This window comes from Nerophis ophidion, linkage group LG12 (genome assembly GCF_033978795.1).
Source record: "Nerophis ophidion isolate RoL-2023_Sa linkage group LG12, RoL_Noph_v1.0, whole genome shotgun sequence".
NCBI lineage: Eukaryota > Metazoa > Chordata > Actinopteri > Syngnathiformes > Syngnathidae > Nerophis > Nerophis ophidion.
In genome coordinates this window covers 3,142,693-3,156,814 of record NC_084622.1, presented here as the reverse complement: position 1 = coordinate 3,156,814, position 14,122 = coordinate 3,142,693, and the positions used below count along the sequence as shown (strand labels likewise).

At 41.7% G+C, this 14,122-nt stretch overlaps 1 protein-coding gene across 2 annotated transcripts in view; it reads left to right on the top strand.

Moving 5' to 3' along the window:
- The first annotated feature begins 1,687 nt into the window (after positions 1 to 1,687).
- Positions 1,688 to 14,122, top strand: part of LOC133563763 (spindle and kinetochore-associated protein 1-like) — a 15,619-nt gene continuing 3,184 nt past the window's right edge. Inside the window, exons 1-5 of one of the 2 annotated variants that reach the window (XM_061918058.1) lie at positions 1,688 to 1,822; positions 2,094 to 2,179; positions 6,003 to 6,118; positions 12,764 to 12,858; positions 13,079 to 13,216. In XM_061918058.1, coding sequence (XP_061774042.1) covers positions 2,098 to 2,179; positions 6,003 to 6,118; positions 12,764 to 12,858; positions 13,079 to 13,216 — 431 coding nt within the window. In that variant the 5' untranslated portion in view covers positions 1,688 to 1,822; positions 2,094 to 2,097. Of the gene's footprint in view, positions 1,927 to 2,093; positions 2,180 to 6,002; positions 6,119 to 12,763; positions 12,859 to 13,078; positions 13,217 to 14,122 lie in introns of both variants that reach the window. The other variant, XM_061918057.1, reaches the window with a different exon arrangement.

The following is a 14,122-nucleotide window of genomic DNA, read 5'->3' as shown; positions in this document are numbered from 1 at the left end:
TATGTTGTCATCCAAACAACGTTATCATGGACACCCCTGCTTATTTCAGCAAGACAATGCCAAGCCACGTGTTACAACAGCGTGGTTTCGTAGTAAAAGAGTGTGGGTACTTTCCTGGCCCGCCTGCAGTCCAGACCTGTCTCCCATGGAAGATGTGTGGCGTATTATGAAGCGTAAAATAAGACAGCAGAGACCCCCGACTGTTGAACTACTGAAGCTCTACATAAAACAAGAATGGGAAAGAATTCCACCTTCAAAGCTTCAACAATTGTATCCATCCATTTCCTACCGCTTATTCCCTTTTGGGGTCGCGGGCGCCTATCTCAGCTACAATCGGGCGTAAGGCGGGGTACACCCTGGACAAGTCGCCACCTCATCGCAGGGCCAACACAGATAGACAGACAACATTCACACTCACATTCACACACTAGGGCCAATTCAATGTTGCCAATCAACCTATCCCCAGGTGCATGTTTTTGGAAGTGGGAGGAAGCAGGAGTACCCGGAGGGAACCCACGCATTCACGGGGAGAACATGCAAACTCCACACAGAAAGATCCCGAGCCTGGATTTGAACCCAGGACTGCAGGACCTTCGTATTGTGAGGCAGAAGCACTAACCACCCTTCCACCGTTTTGATTGATTGGTTGATACTTTTATTAGTAGATTGCACAGTACAGTACAAATTCCGTACAATTGACCACTAAATGGTAACACCCCAATAAGTTTTTCAACTTGTTTAAAGTCGGGGTCCACATTAATCAATTCATGGTACAAATATATACTATCAACATAATACAGTCATCACACAAGTTAATCATCATAGTATGTACATTTAATTATTTACATTATTTACAATCCGGGGGGTGGGATGAGGAGCTTTGGTTGATATCAGAACTTCAGTCATCAACAATTGCATCAACAGAGAAATGTGGACATTGAAACAGTGTAGGTCTTATTTAGTAGGATATGTACAGCCAGCAGAGAACATAGTGAGTTCAGATAGCATAAGAACAAGTATATACATTAGAGTTGTTTATAATCCGGGGAGATGGGATGTGAATGGAGGAGGGTGTTAGTAAAGTGTTGAAGTTGCCTGGAGGTGTTGTTTTAGACCGGTTTTGAAGGAATATAGAGATGCACTTACTTTTATACCTGTTGGGAGTGCATTCCACATTGATGTGGCATAGAAAGAGAATGAGTTAAGACCTTTGTTAGATCGAAATCTGGGTTTAACGTGGTTTGTGGAGCTCCCCCTGGTGTTGTGGTTATGGCGGTCATTTACGTTAAGGAAGAAATTTGACATGTACTTCGGTATCAAGGAGGTGTAGCGGATTTTATAGACTACAAGTCTGAAGTATCATCTGTTCCCAAATGTTTATTGAGTGTTGTTGAAAGAAAAGGTGATGTAACACAGTGGTGAACATGCCCTTTCCCAACTACTTTGGCACGAGTTACAGCCATGAAATTCTAAGTTAATTATTATTTACAAAATTTTTTTATAAAGTTTATGAGTTTGAACATCAAATATATTGTCTTTGTAGCATATTCAACTGAATATGAGTTGAAAAGGATTTGCAAATCATTGTATTCCGTTTATATTTACATCTAACACAATTTCCCAACTCACATGGAAACGGGGTTTGTATATAAAGTACTGCGTAAATTGCCGTTTTACACCCTCGTCCAGCTGGTGGCGGTAATGCACCAAATAGCGAGGTTGCCAGCCAATTACTAGAAAGACGAATAAGAAAAAGAAGACGAAGAACAACTTAAACCGGGAGAATCCGATTTGAACGACGCAGCAGAAAACACAACTTGAAGTGAGGACGTGCAACTGTTTTATTACTTTATACCAGACCAAAACTTTTACGGTCCATTTGATCTGTTCCACAGTCGGGTGCTGTTTTTTTTTTTTTATGACGACGTAAGTAACTTTTGCCATTGTTGTCACACTGAGCATTCACTTTTAGGATGTTTTGTTGAATTCATACAATAACGGAATACATTACGAACAATGTGCTGCCTTTTCGCTACAAAATAGGGCAAACGTCAACTCGCAGTTTAGTAACATCGTTATTTCCATTTTGTTAGAAAAATGAGTGACATGGAGACTATCAACCACCACATTAACGACAGGATTTCGTCCATCCAACGCGTGTTGGATCTGTCAGTTGCAGGTAAGAATGTCTTTTCTGTCAGTTTTGTACAGTAGGGCTGGAAGTCTATGCGATTTTCCATAAATGGCTCACTGTCATGATAATATCTCGATATCTCGGGGGCCATTGATTGATGGATTGAAACTTTTTTAGTAGATTGCACAGTTCAGTACAGGGGTGCCCACACTTTTTCTGCAGGCGAGCTACTTTCCAAGTGACCAACTCGAGGGGATCTACCTCATTTATATATATCATTTATATTTATTTATTTATGAAAGAGACATTTTTGTAAACAAGTTAAATGTGTTTAATGATAATACAAGCATGTGTAACACATATAGATGTCTTTCTTTCACAAAGACAAGAATATAAGTTGGTGTATTACCTGATTCTGATGACTTGCATTGATTGGAATCAGACAGTAATGATGATAACGCCCACATTTTCAAATGGAGGAGAAAAAAAGTTGTCCTTTCTGTACAATACCACATGAAAGTGGTTGGTTTTTGGCATCTAATTCATCCAGCTTCCATACACTTTACAAGAAAAACATTGGCGGCAAATTCCGTAGCTTGCTTGATTGACATTCACGGCACCCGAGGGTCTTGTGAGATGACGCTGGCTGCTGCCAGTTCATTATTATGAAAAAATGACAGAGAAGAAGGCGAGAAACACTTTTTATTTCAACAGACTTTCGCGCCGTCCCTTCCGTCAAAACTCTAAAGGCCTACTGCACATTTCCTATCTTCACAATAAAAGCCCTGCTTCATGCTGCCTGCGCTAACAAAATAAGAGCCTCAGAAAGCTGGCGTGCACATCACTTGTGCTTTCTGAGGGATCGCTTGTGCACGCCAGTTTTCCGAGACTCTGTATTTAGTTAGCGCAGGCAGCATGAAGCAGGGCTTTTATTGTGAAGATAGGAAATGCGCAGTCGGCCTTTAGAGTTTTGACGGAAGGTACGGCGCGAGAGTCTGTTGAAATAAAAAGTGTTTCTCGCCTTCCTCTCGGTCATATTTTCATAATAATGATCTTGCAGCAGCCAGCGTCATCTCACAAGACCCTCCGGTACCGTGAATGTCATTTAAGTGACGTCTTGGTGAAGATTGATGGTCACTAATTTTTAGGTCTATTTTTTTTTTAAAGCCTGGCTGGAGATCGACTGACACACCCCCCGCGGTCGACTGCTAGCTCGCGATCGACGTAATGGGCACCCCTGGTTCAGTACATATTCCGTACAATTGACCACTAAATGGTAACACCCGAATACGTTTTTCAACTTGTTTAAGTCGCGGCCCACGTTAATCAATTCATGGTAAGCCAATGGAGAAAAATCTACTGCTAAGTGGGCCGGACTGATAAAATCACGGCACAATAACTTAAAAATAAAGACAACTTCAGATTGTTTTATTTGTTTTAAAATAGACCAAGCACATTCTGAAAATGTACAAATCATAATGTTGATGGGGTTTTTTTACACTTACATGCGGTTGTGGTTAATAATATTCTATCTTGTATTTGTCGTTATATACTTACTGAGTAAATTATGTCCATCCATCCATCCATCCATCCATCTTCTTCCGCTTATCCGAGGTCGGGTCGCGGGGGCAACAGCCTAAGTAGGGAAACCCAGACTTCCCTCTCCCCAGCCACTTCGTCTAGCTCTTCCCGGGGGATCCCGAGGCGTTCCCAGGCCAGCCGGGAGACATAGTCTTCCCAACGTGTCCTGGGTCTTCCCCGTGGCCTCCTACCGGTTGGACGTGCCCTAAACACCTCCCTAGGGAGGCGTTCGGGTGGCATCCTGACCAGATGCCCGAACCACCTCATCTGGCTCCTCTCGATGTGAAGGAGCAGCGGCTTTACTTTGAGTTCCTCCCGGATGGCAGAGCTTCTCACCCTATCTCTAAGGGAGAGCCCCGCCACACGGCGGAGGAAACTCATTTCGGCCGCTTGTACCCGTGATCTTATCCTTTCGGTCATGACCCAAAGCTCATGACCATAGGTGAGGATGGGAACGTAGATCGACCGGTAAATTGAGAGCTTTGCCTTCCGGCTCAGCTCCTTCTTCACCACAACGGATCGGTACAACGTCCGCATTACTGAAGACGCCGCACCGATCCGCCTGTCGATCTCACCATCCACTCTTCCCTCACTCGTGAACAAGACTCCTAGGTACTTGAACTCCTCCACTTGGGGCAGGGTCTCCTCCCCAACCCGGAGATGGCACTCCACCCTTTTCCGGGCGAGAACCATGGACTCGGACTTGGAGGTGCTGATTCTCATTCCGGTCGCTTCACACAGTAAATTATGTGATAATGTTTATTTATCTATTAAGATTAAAATATAATATAAAAATCAAAGTATAGGATGTTATTTATGTAGTTTGCTCATTTTCCTCAACCGGTGCACTAAAATGATGTGTTTTTTATTAATTTTTTATTTTACATATGTTGCACAATATACAAAGATACAAGTAACTGCTATTGCGAAATCTAGTGGACACATTTAGAATAGCAGTTTCTTTCATTCAAGAATTTTGGCTTATTTTTATACTTGGCAAACTTATCCCGTGGGCTCAGGTGAAAAAAAACAAAATATACATTTCATGGTTTATACTTTGCAGCATAACTTAAACATTAAAAACAGCAGTCGTGCAAAAACTATGACACCGTTTTTCGTAACAACTGTAAATGGGATTTTTTTATATGTCTGACGGACATATAAAGTCAAGTTAAAGTACCAATGATTGTCACACACATACTAGGTGTCGTGAAATTTGGCCTCTGCATTTGACCCATCCCCTTGATCACCGCCTGGGAGGTGAGGGGAGCAGTGGGCAGCAGCGGTGCTGCGCCCGGTAATCATTTGTGGTGATTTAACCCCCCATTCCAAACCCTTGATGCTGAATGCCAAGCAGGGAGGTAATGGGTCCCATTTTTATAGTCTTTGGTATGACTTGGCCGGGGTTTGAACTCCCAACCTACCGATATCAGGGCGTACACTAACTACTATGCCACTGAGTTGGCTTCTCTTAAGTTGATCAAATCTGAAACGTTGTATATGCCAGTAGCCAGGTTTAGGTGGCCGTCCATCGATCCATCCATTTTCTACCGCTTATTCCCTCGTTAAAATAAACTTTTTATTAATAACATATGCATAGCAATGATCTTATAAGACTTTGTGGCCCTCGAAGTCCAATGCGTAGCCCCTTTTTCTTTGGATTTGGGTGCACTGCACTCTCCAGTGGTTTACACGTTTAAACGTTTAGTGGGTATATTTAAATAGTACCAAAAAACAACACCGAAAAAGCGAATTGATAATTGAACGTAAGGTCAATTACTGCGATAGGTTGCCATCTCAATATTTTGTCGCACTCCTATTTTTCAGTAATGATAATATAAATACAATATAAATACTTTTTTACAGTACTTGTCTAGTAAGTTGTTTTTAATGTATTTTGCATAACTATTTATTTTAGTGCCCGCAAACAGTTTCGACTACATTTCTTTCAAAACGATTGATTTAGTTATTTTTTTCAATGAGCTTAATCAAATCAGATCTTTAAAATCTTTTCTTTTTTATATAAAAGCTGTGTGTTCTTGTCTCTCATAATGATTGTGAAAAATAGGAAAAATTCCACATAAAAAGGGCAGTTCCCCTTTTAGGAAGCTTTGCAAAATTCTACTTAACTGCTCTTTAACCTTAAATACAATTTTGTCTTAATTTTGCCAGTTCTAATCTCAATTATTCCTAAAGGTTTTGACTACTTTATGAAAGACTGGGATTTGCAAATTGACATATTCTTTATTTTTGGAGTATTAATTGTTTTTCCTCTCTCCACATCTAGAGGTGCCTGAAACTAAAATGAAAAAACTTGGACAAGAACTTCTTGCGCTGGAGAGTCTTCTGGAAGAAATTGAGAAACATGTTGGCCGTCAGAAAGACGAACTAAATTGCTTGAAGGTAAACTGTTTCTTCAGCTATATCATAGACTTTATTTTTGTCACTTTGCTTTTATCTAACACAATCTGCATGGTTCAACACAAATAGGGATGTCACAGTACGAACATTTCTTATCACGGTTAATATGATCAAAATTATTATTATTGCGGTATTTTTAAATATCATAACATGTGATGGTGGTTCTTTGGTAAAAGTGTTGCATAGATTATGTTTTACAGATCATTTTCAAGTAGCTTTCTGAGCGTCTCTTCAGGATGCATGGTTTTGTGTGCAGTCTTACCTATGTGGCTCACCTTCGACAGCGTCTTTTCCCCGTCATCTTTGTTGTAGCCACGTAGCGTGCAAAGACGAGAATCGAAGAAGTGTCAAAAGATGGAGGTAACTGTTGTAATGACATTCAGACTTTACTTAAATCAATAACAGATCAGCATCTTCCGGCTCAATAATGCAACATCAACACCGGAAATGTGTCCCTTGAAAAACTGTCCGAACGGAACCCTCTAATAACTGAAGTTACGTGGTTGAATTATATAAATCCAGTACGTTTTTTTTTGACTTCCGGACGGCTTCGAAGCGATTCTGGACCACCGTCCGCCGCCTCAGGAAGGGGAAGCAGTGCACTATCAACACCGTGTATGGTGCGGATGGTGTTCTGCTGACCTCCACTGCGGATGTTGTGGATAGGTGGAAGGAATACTTCGAAGACCTCCTCAATCCCACCAACACGTCTTCCTATGAGGAAGCAGTGCCTGGGGAATCTGTGGTGGACTCTCCTATTTCTGGGGCTGAGGTCGCTGAGGTAGTTAAAAAGCTCCTCGGTGGCAAGGCCCCAGGGGTGGACGAGATCCGCCCGGAGTTCCTTAAGGCTCTGGATGCTGTGGGGCTGTCTTGGTTGACAAGACTTTGCAGCATCGCGTGGACATCGGGGGCGGTACCTCTGGATTGGCAGACCGGGGTGGTGGTTCCTCTCTTTAAGAAGGGGGACCGGAGGGTGTGTTCCAACTATCGTGGGATCACACTCCTCATCTTCCCGGTAAGGTTTATTCAGGTGTACTGGAGAGGAGGCTACGTCGGATAGTCGAACCTCGGAATCAGGAGGAACAGTGTGGTTTTCGTCCTGGTCGTGGAACTGTGGACCAGCTCTATACTCTCGGCAGGGTTCTTGAGGGTGCATGGGAGTTTGCCCAACCAGTCTACATGTGCTTTGTGGACTTGGAGAAGGCATTCGACTGTGTCCCTCGGGAAGTCCTGTGAGGAGTGCTCAGAGAGTATGGGGTACCGGACTGTCTTATTGTGGCGGTCCGTTCCCTGTACGATCAGTGCCAGAGCTTGGTCCGCATTGCCGGCAGTAAGTCGAACACATTTCCAGTGAGGGTTGGACTCCGCCAAGGCTGTCCTTTGTCACCGATTCTGTTCATAACTTTTATGGACAGAATTTCTAGGCGCAGTCAAGGCGTTGAGGGGATCCGGTTTGGTAACCGCAGGATTAGGTCTCTGCTTTTTGCAGATGATGTGGTCCTGATGGCTTCATCTGAACGGGATCTTCAGCTCTCGCTGGATCGGTTCGCAGCCGAGTGTGAAGCGACCGGAATGAGAATCAGCACCTCCAAGTCCGAGTCCATGGTTCTCGCCCGGAAAAGGGTGGAGTGCCATCTCCGGGTTGGGGAGGAGACCCTGCCCCAAGTGGAGGAGTTCAAGTACCTAGGAGTCTTGTTCACGAGTGAGGGAAGAGTGGATCGTGAGATCGGTGCGGCGTCTTCAGTAATGCGGACGTTGTACCGATCCGTTGTGGTGAAGAAGGAGCTGAGCCGGAAGGCAAAGCTCTCAATTTACCGGTCGATCTACGTTCCCATCCTCACCTATGGTCATGAGCTTTGGGTCATGACCGAAAGGATAAGATCACGGGTACAAGCGGCCGAAATGAGTTTCCTCCGCCGTGTGGCTGGGCTCTCCTTTACAGATAGGGTGAGAAGCTCTGCCATCCGGGAGGAACTCAAAGTAAAGCCGCTGCTCCTTCACATCGAGAGGAGCCAGATGAGGTGGTTCGGGCATCTGGTCAGGATGCCACCCGAACGCCTCCCTAGGGAGGTGTTTAGGGCACGTCCAACCGGTAGGAGGCCACGGGGAAGACCCAGGACACGTTGGGAAGACTATGTCTCACGGCTGGCCTGGGAACGCCTCAGGATCCCCCGGGAAGAGCTAGACGAAGTGGCTGGGGAGAGGGAAGTCTGGGTTTCCCTGCTTAGGCTGTTGCCCCCGCGACCCGACCTCGGATAAGCGGAAGATGATGGATGGATGGATGGACAGTACGGTTTTTAGCACTTTGATAGGTAGTCTACTGATGAATATAAGTAAGAACTTTACGCTACTTTGTATTAAAAATGGCAACAGCAGAAGATGAATGCCACATAAGAAGGTAGAGAAAAAGACGAAGCGTATGACCACAATGGCGGACGTGCACATTTTCAGGACTTATGCAGATCCTAAATACACATCAACAGTTACTATAAGGTAAGAAAAGTTGGTTTTGCATAATATTGCGAAACAAAACGGCAGGTAATATGTCTGCTAATAGGTGCCATTTTGCAGTCCTTATACACGCACCATAATGATACTCGCGCCGACAATCCATCATCTTCATAGCTTACCGAAGTCGTGCTAAAAACATTTTGACAAATGTTTGAGCGCAATGGAACATTTAAAGTTTTGGTGTTGTTTACTGGCGTGATCTTGCAGTTTACACATATCTCATATGTATGACTACCATCTACTGGTCACACTTATCATTACACCATGTCCCAAATAAAATTGATTCGAGGTCGGTTAGCACAACCAGAATTATGCCGTACATTAGGCGCACCGGCTTATAAGGCAAACTATCGATTTTTGAGAAAATGAAATAACTTTATGTGCGCCTTCTTTTCCGAAAAATGCAGTATATTAGCTGTATTAGCATACTATCAAAAGACAATGGTACGCAGACTGACGCCAATCTTCATTGACAGAAATGTTGAAATGTAATATTTATTCTACACATGTTTACAATATTGGAACACATTTGTTTAAGGAGCCTTCTCAGAGGGTGAAAGAGCTCCTGGAACTTACTGTCATAGAATGGCCAAAGGTATAGATGTGTGTGTCCAAGTTGAAGGAAACGGCAGGCTGTATTCTTCTAATGGAGATTTATTACAATCTTTGCAAGCTGGGTAACATTTGCTGTGGTGTATAGCAACATGGCACACTAACAACTATCAGTGATGCAGCCAATATTACATACAGATAATCTGTCATTGGACATGCAAATATAAATTAAATACCCAGAGGATAAGGCCTAGGCCGATAACAAATTTTGCTTGACGATATATTGACCAATAAATTATTGCTGATAAATAATATTATTGCCACATTTTTTATTACACCAAATCCACCTCTGTTTTAATGATAATACATAATAATAATGCATGTATATACTTTCAAATGCAATAAACTTATATTTCTTGTGTATTTTAACGTTGTTATTGAAATTTAAATGTTTAAAACTTCAAATTAAATAAAACAATACAATATACTTTCTGTTAGTAAAACTTTGCACTTTTCTAATATAATTAATTTATAATGAATTAATTAACAAAATATCTTAAGGAGGAGATGGGGGGCTCAAACATACAGAACCATAACAATAGATTAGATTAGATTAGATAGTACTTTATTTATTCCTTCAGTAGAGTTCGTTCCGGAAAATAAAAATTTTCAGCACAATCCCATTCAAGATCAGACAAACATTACACGGGGACAGAACAGGATCGCTGACGGGTCTGCCGGCTTCCAGCGCCCCTTACAAAAAAGATGAGATACAGGTAAACGGGGGGGGGAGAGAAAAAAATAGAAGATTAAAATAAAATAAAATAAATAAATTGTTTAGTAAGTAAAATAAAGTAAAATAGCTAAATAAAGTATTGACAAACAAGGCAGACAGTGGTCATGTTGTACATTACTTAACTGACGATCAATTTAGGGCCTTCTTAAATAAAGTAACAATATAAACAACAGTAATCAAAGTAACAATATAAACACTACAGTTTAAACAGATGTATTAACAGGTCATATGTAACTGAGAAAAAATTAAGTTTGGCAGATTCAGAATGATGAACACCATGACATGTCAACATGACAGCACTTTTAAAAAATGCTAGTTTTATAACAGTATTAAATGGCAGCATGTCTTTGGCGAAGTATGTCTATGAGCGCACTATTTCGCAGTGTTTCATTTACACTGACCTGTCTCATGGTTTCTTCACGAAACCCGAAGTGAGTTTGGACTGTTGAGTCGTATTCAATTAAGCATTGCAACACAATGAACAATCCACTTTTGAAAATTACTACGCTGAAGCTAGGGTGTTTGGCATATTAAACAGGTTTAACATCATTAAATCATAAGTTTCGAAACTTTGCTTCACCTCCGACATGTATTTGAAATTACGAGCTTCTGCTTTGAAGTGAATTGTCCCAGTCACGTGCACCACGAGGGCCACAGGAAGTAACGGTATAAATGTATGTTATATTCTAATCAGGGCCAAAATATGACATGTCCGGGAATATATTTGAGGTAAAATTTTATATGAAGTGCCTTGTCATTCAGTAATTTACATTTATAAGTAAAATAAATTGAAATTTGACGTGCACTTCTTCGTTGTTGTCTGGAGTTGGGGTGGGTTCAGGACATGACCTTGTCTTCAATGGTAGTTACGGTCATGGGTGTACCCCAAGGCTATTCAACCGGTCAGAGTTCATTTCAAAACTGGGTAGACTAACGATTTTGCAGAAAATTCCTTAAAACAATGTGCTCCTGTTGTATAAAGGAACTTGTAGAACTGTAAGCACATTGGCAGATCCCTGCATTTACATTTTAACCTTTCTCGTAAACACCACACTATGCCCAAGCATGTGATTTATATAACTGAGGAAGTCTTTATTGCACCCCTTTAAGTCTTCTCCTTTTTGGCAGTTCCATTTTTTTCCCCGTAATATGATTTATGTAATTAAGGTTTTTCTGTAGCTTGTTTTCTTCAGATGCAGTCAGTAGTTATTTGTTCAACTTCTTTGGTTATACTAGTAATGTACCACAAGTTTCTATTTTCGGTATTTTCTTTTTCACCATTTTGGGCTATTTAACTGGTGACCCGCTTGTTCAGTTCTAAAAACTTGTATGAGACTCACATTTTTTCAACAGATTCTTATAAACACTACATCCACATCTTTGACTAGTTTTTTTGTAGAAGGTCCTTTAAAACAACATAGTACTCCTTTAACTTTGACAAGATAAATAGCCCAAGATCAAATATCTACAGCAGGGGTGCCCATTACGTCGATCGCGAGCTACCAGTCGACCGCGGGGGGTGTGTCAGTCGATCTCCAGCCAGGCTTTTAAAAAAAATAGACCTAAAAATTAGTGATCATCAATCTTCACCAAGACGTCACTTAAATGACATTCACGGTACCGGAGGGTCTTGTGAGATGACGCTGGCTGCTGCAAGATCATTATTATGAAAATATGACCGAGAGGAAGGCGAGAAACACTTTTTATTTCAACAGACTCTCGCGCCATACCTTCCGTCAAAACTCTAAAGGCCGACTGCACATTTCCTATCGTCACAATAAAAGCCCTGCTTCATGCTGCCTGCGCTAACAAAATAAGAGTCTCAGAAAACTGGCGTGCACAAGCGATCCCTCAGAAAGCTGGCGTGCACATCACTTGTGCACGCCAGCTTTCCGAGACTCTTATTTTGTTAGCGCAGGCAGCATGAAGCAGGGCTTTTATTGTGAAGATAGGAAATGTGCAGTCGGCCTTTAGAGTTTTGACGGAAGGGACGGCGCGAAAGTCTGTTGAAATAAAAGGTGTTTCTCGCCTTCCTCTCTGTCATTTTTTCATAATAATGAACTGGCAGCAGCCAGCGTCATCTCACAAGACCCTCGGGTGCCGTGAATGTCAATCAAGCAAGCTACGGAATTTGCCGCCAATGTTTTTCTTGTAAAGTGTATGGAAGCTGGATGAATTAGATGACAAAAAACAACCACTTTCATGTGGTATTGCACAGAAAGGACAACTTTTTTCTCCTCCATTTGAAAATGTGGGCGTTATCATCATTACTGTCTGATTCCAATCAATGCAAGTCATCAGAATCAGGTAATACACCAACTTATATTCTTCTCTTTGTGAAAGAAAGACATCTATATGTGTTACACATGCTTGTATTATCATTAAACACATTTAACTTGTTTACAAAAATGTCTCTTTCATAAATAAATATATATAAATGATATATATAAATGAGGTAGATCCCCTCGAGTTGGTCAATTGAAAAGTAGCATGCCTGCAGAAAAAGTGTGGGCACCCCTGATCTACAGTAAAGGATGTTGGTTCTCCGGACTATAGAAAATAAGACTAATAGTGAAGGGAGAAGTCCTGTCCCCCGGTTCTTAGCTTTCTGAAAAAGTGGCTCACAAAACAATTTAGTTCACTATCCCTGAAGTACCCCGATGATCTATCTCACCTGTAACCCAACTAAAAAAACTGGGTTTTGAAATTGTGTCAATTGCATAATAGTAATTTTCATATGTTCAAATTGTGCATTTTAATTGTTTCAGGAACTTGAACGGTTATTCGAAAAAGACTTGGAGAGTCTCCAGCACCTTAAGGACAATATACCTGCCCATATCGCCAAGAACAAATGTCCTGAAATGTAAGGGAACTATTTGCTACTTTTGATTTTTTTAACACAATACTGTGCATCGAAAGTGTTATACTCAAGTCCTGTGGGCCAAATACTGCCCAACATGTCCTCTTTATGACCCCTGTGAAAGCTTGGAAATGAAGTTTCTGCAACTTTGCCATTCATTACAGTGCTTCTGTATTACTGACTTGAATCATGTGATTTTATTAAATCTATTATATCGTTCTAGAGAAAAAGAGCCTTCCACCAACCAGGGCCAGGCAGCAAATTTGGAACCTGTCAAGCTCGACGTTGTCAAAAACAACACCAAGCGTTACGTCAAAGAGATGGACTTCATCACTGTGGATGAGTTTGAACGCATACCCCAGTAAGTAGAATTCCAATCTTTAAATGCATAATCAAGTGGTGTCGTCTCAAATCTGCCACGTCACATAGTTCCTAGGGAAATGTCCACACAAACGCGGATACTTTAAAAACTCATACTTTTCTATGTGTTTTGGCCTTTTGTCCACACACTAACACATACTGTTGTCCTTAAAAATGCACACTTGTAAACGCTAGCCAAGGTGAAGAGTTTCAAAGTTCTGTCGACAGCGTGTGCGTGTAGACAGCTTAAACGGAGAGTTATGGCTTGTCCTCACATGGTGATGTCACAGTTGTGTGCTGTCCTTTCCACAGTACATTACACTTAGACAAACGTTATTGATCCAAAAGAGAAATTGTTAAATAGTTAACATTAGCTTGCTGGCTTTAAACACACTGAGAGGACGTATTGCATGCTTACATGTAAACGTATTTGTACTTTCACTCTACATTGATAGAAATACATGTCCAAATGGGCTATGAAAGAAGCTGGTGCTGCTACTTCCTCCATTTAGCTATCTATCAGTCACTTAATAAATAATCAAGATTACGCACCGGTTTCACTTCTCATTAGGAAACACACAGACTCTATCTGTGGGAGAAAAGCCTGGTCAAGCTTTATGATTGCACCTTGAAGGACACTGCAGCATGCCAAGCAACAACAGAGGAGTTGGCAAGTTGGCTGACAGCAGTGGAAATGGCAGGGCTACCAGGCAAATTTAAAATCAGTATCTACCAACATAGCATTTTGCCACGACTCCTCTGGCCACTAATGGTTTATGATGTGCCATTGACCACCATGGAGGTATTTGAGAGGAAGGTCAGCTCTTTCCTCGGAAGTGGTTGTGTTTGCCGCAAATTCTCAGCAACAACGCCTTGTACAAGAGGAACAACAATCCAAAACTGCCCT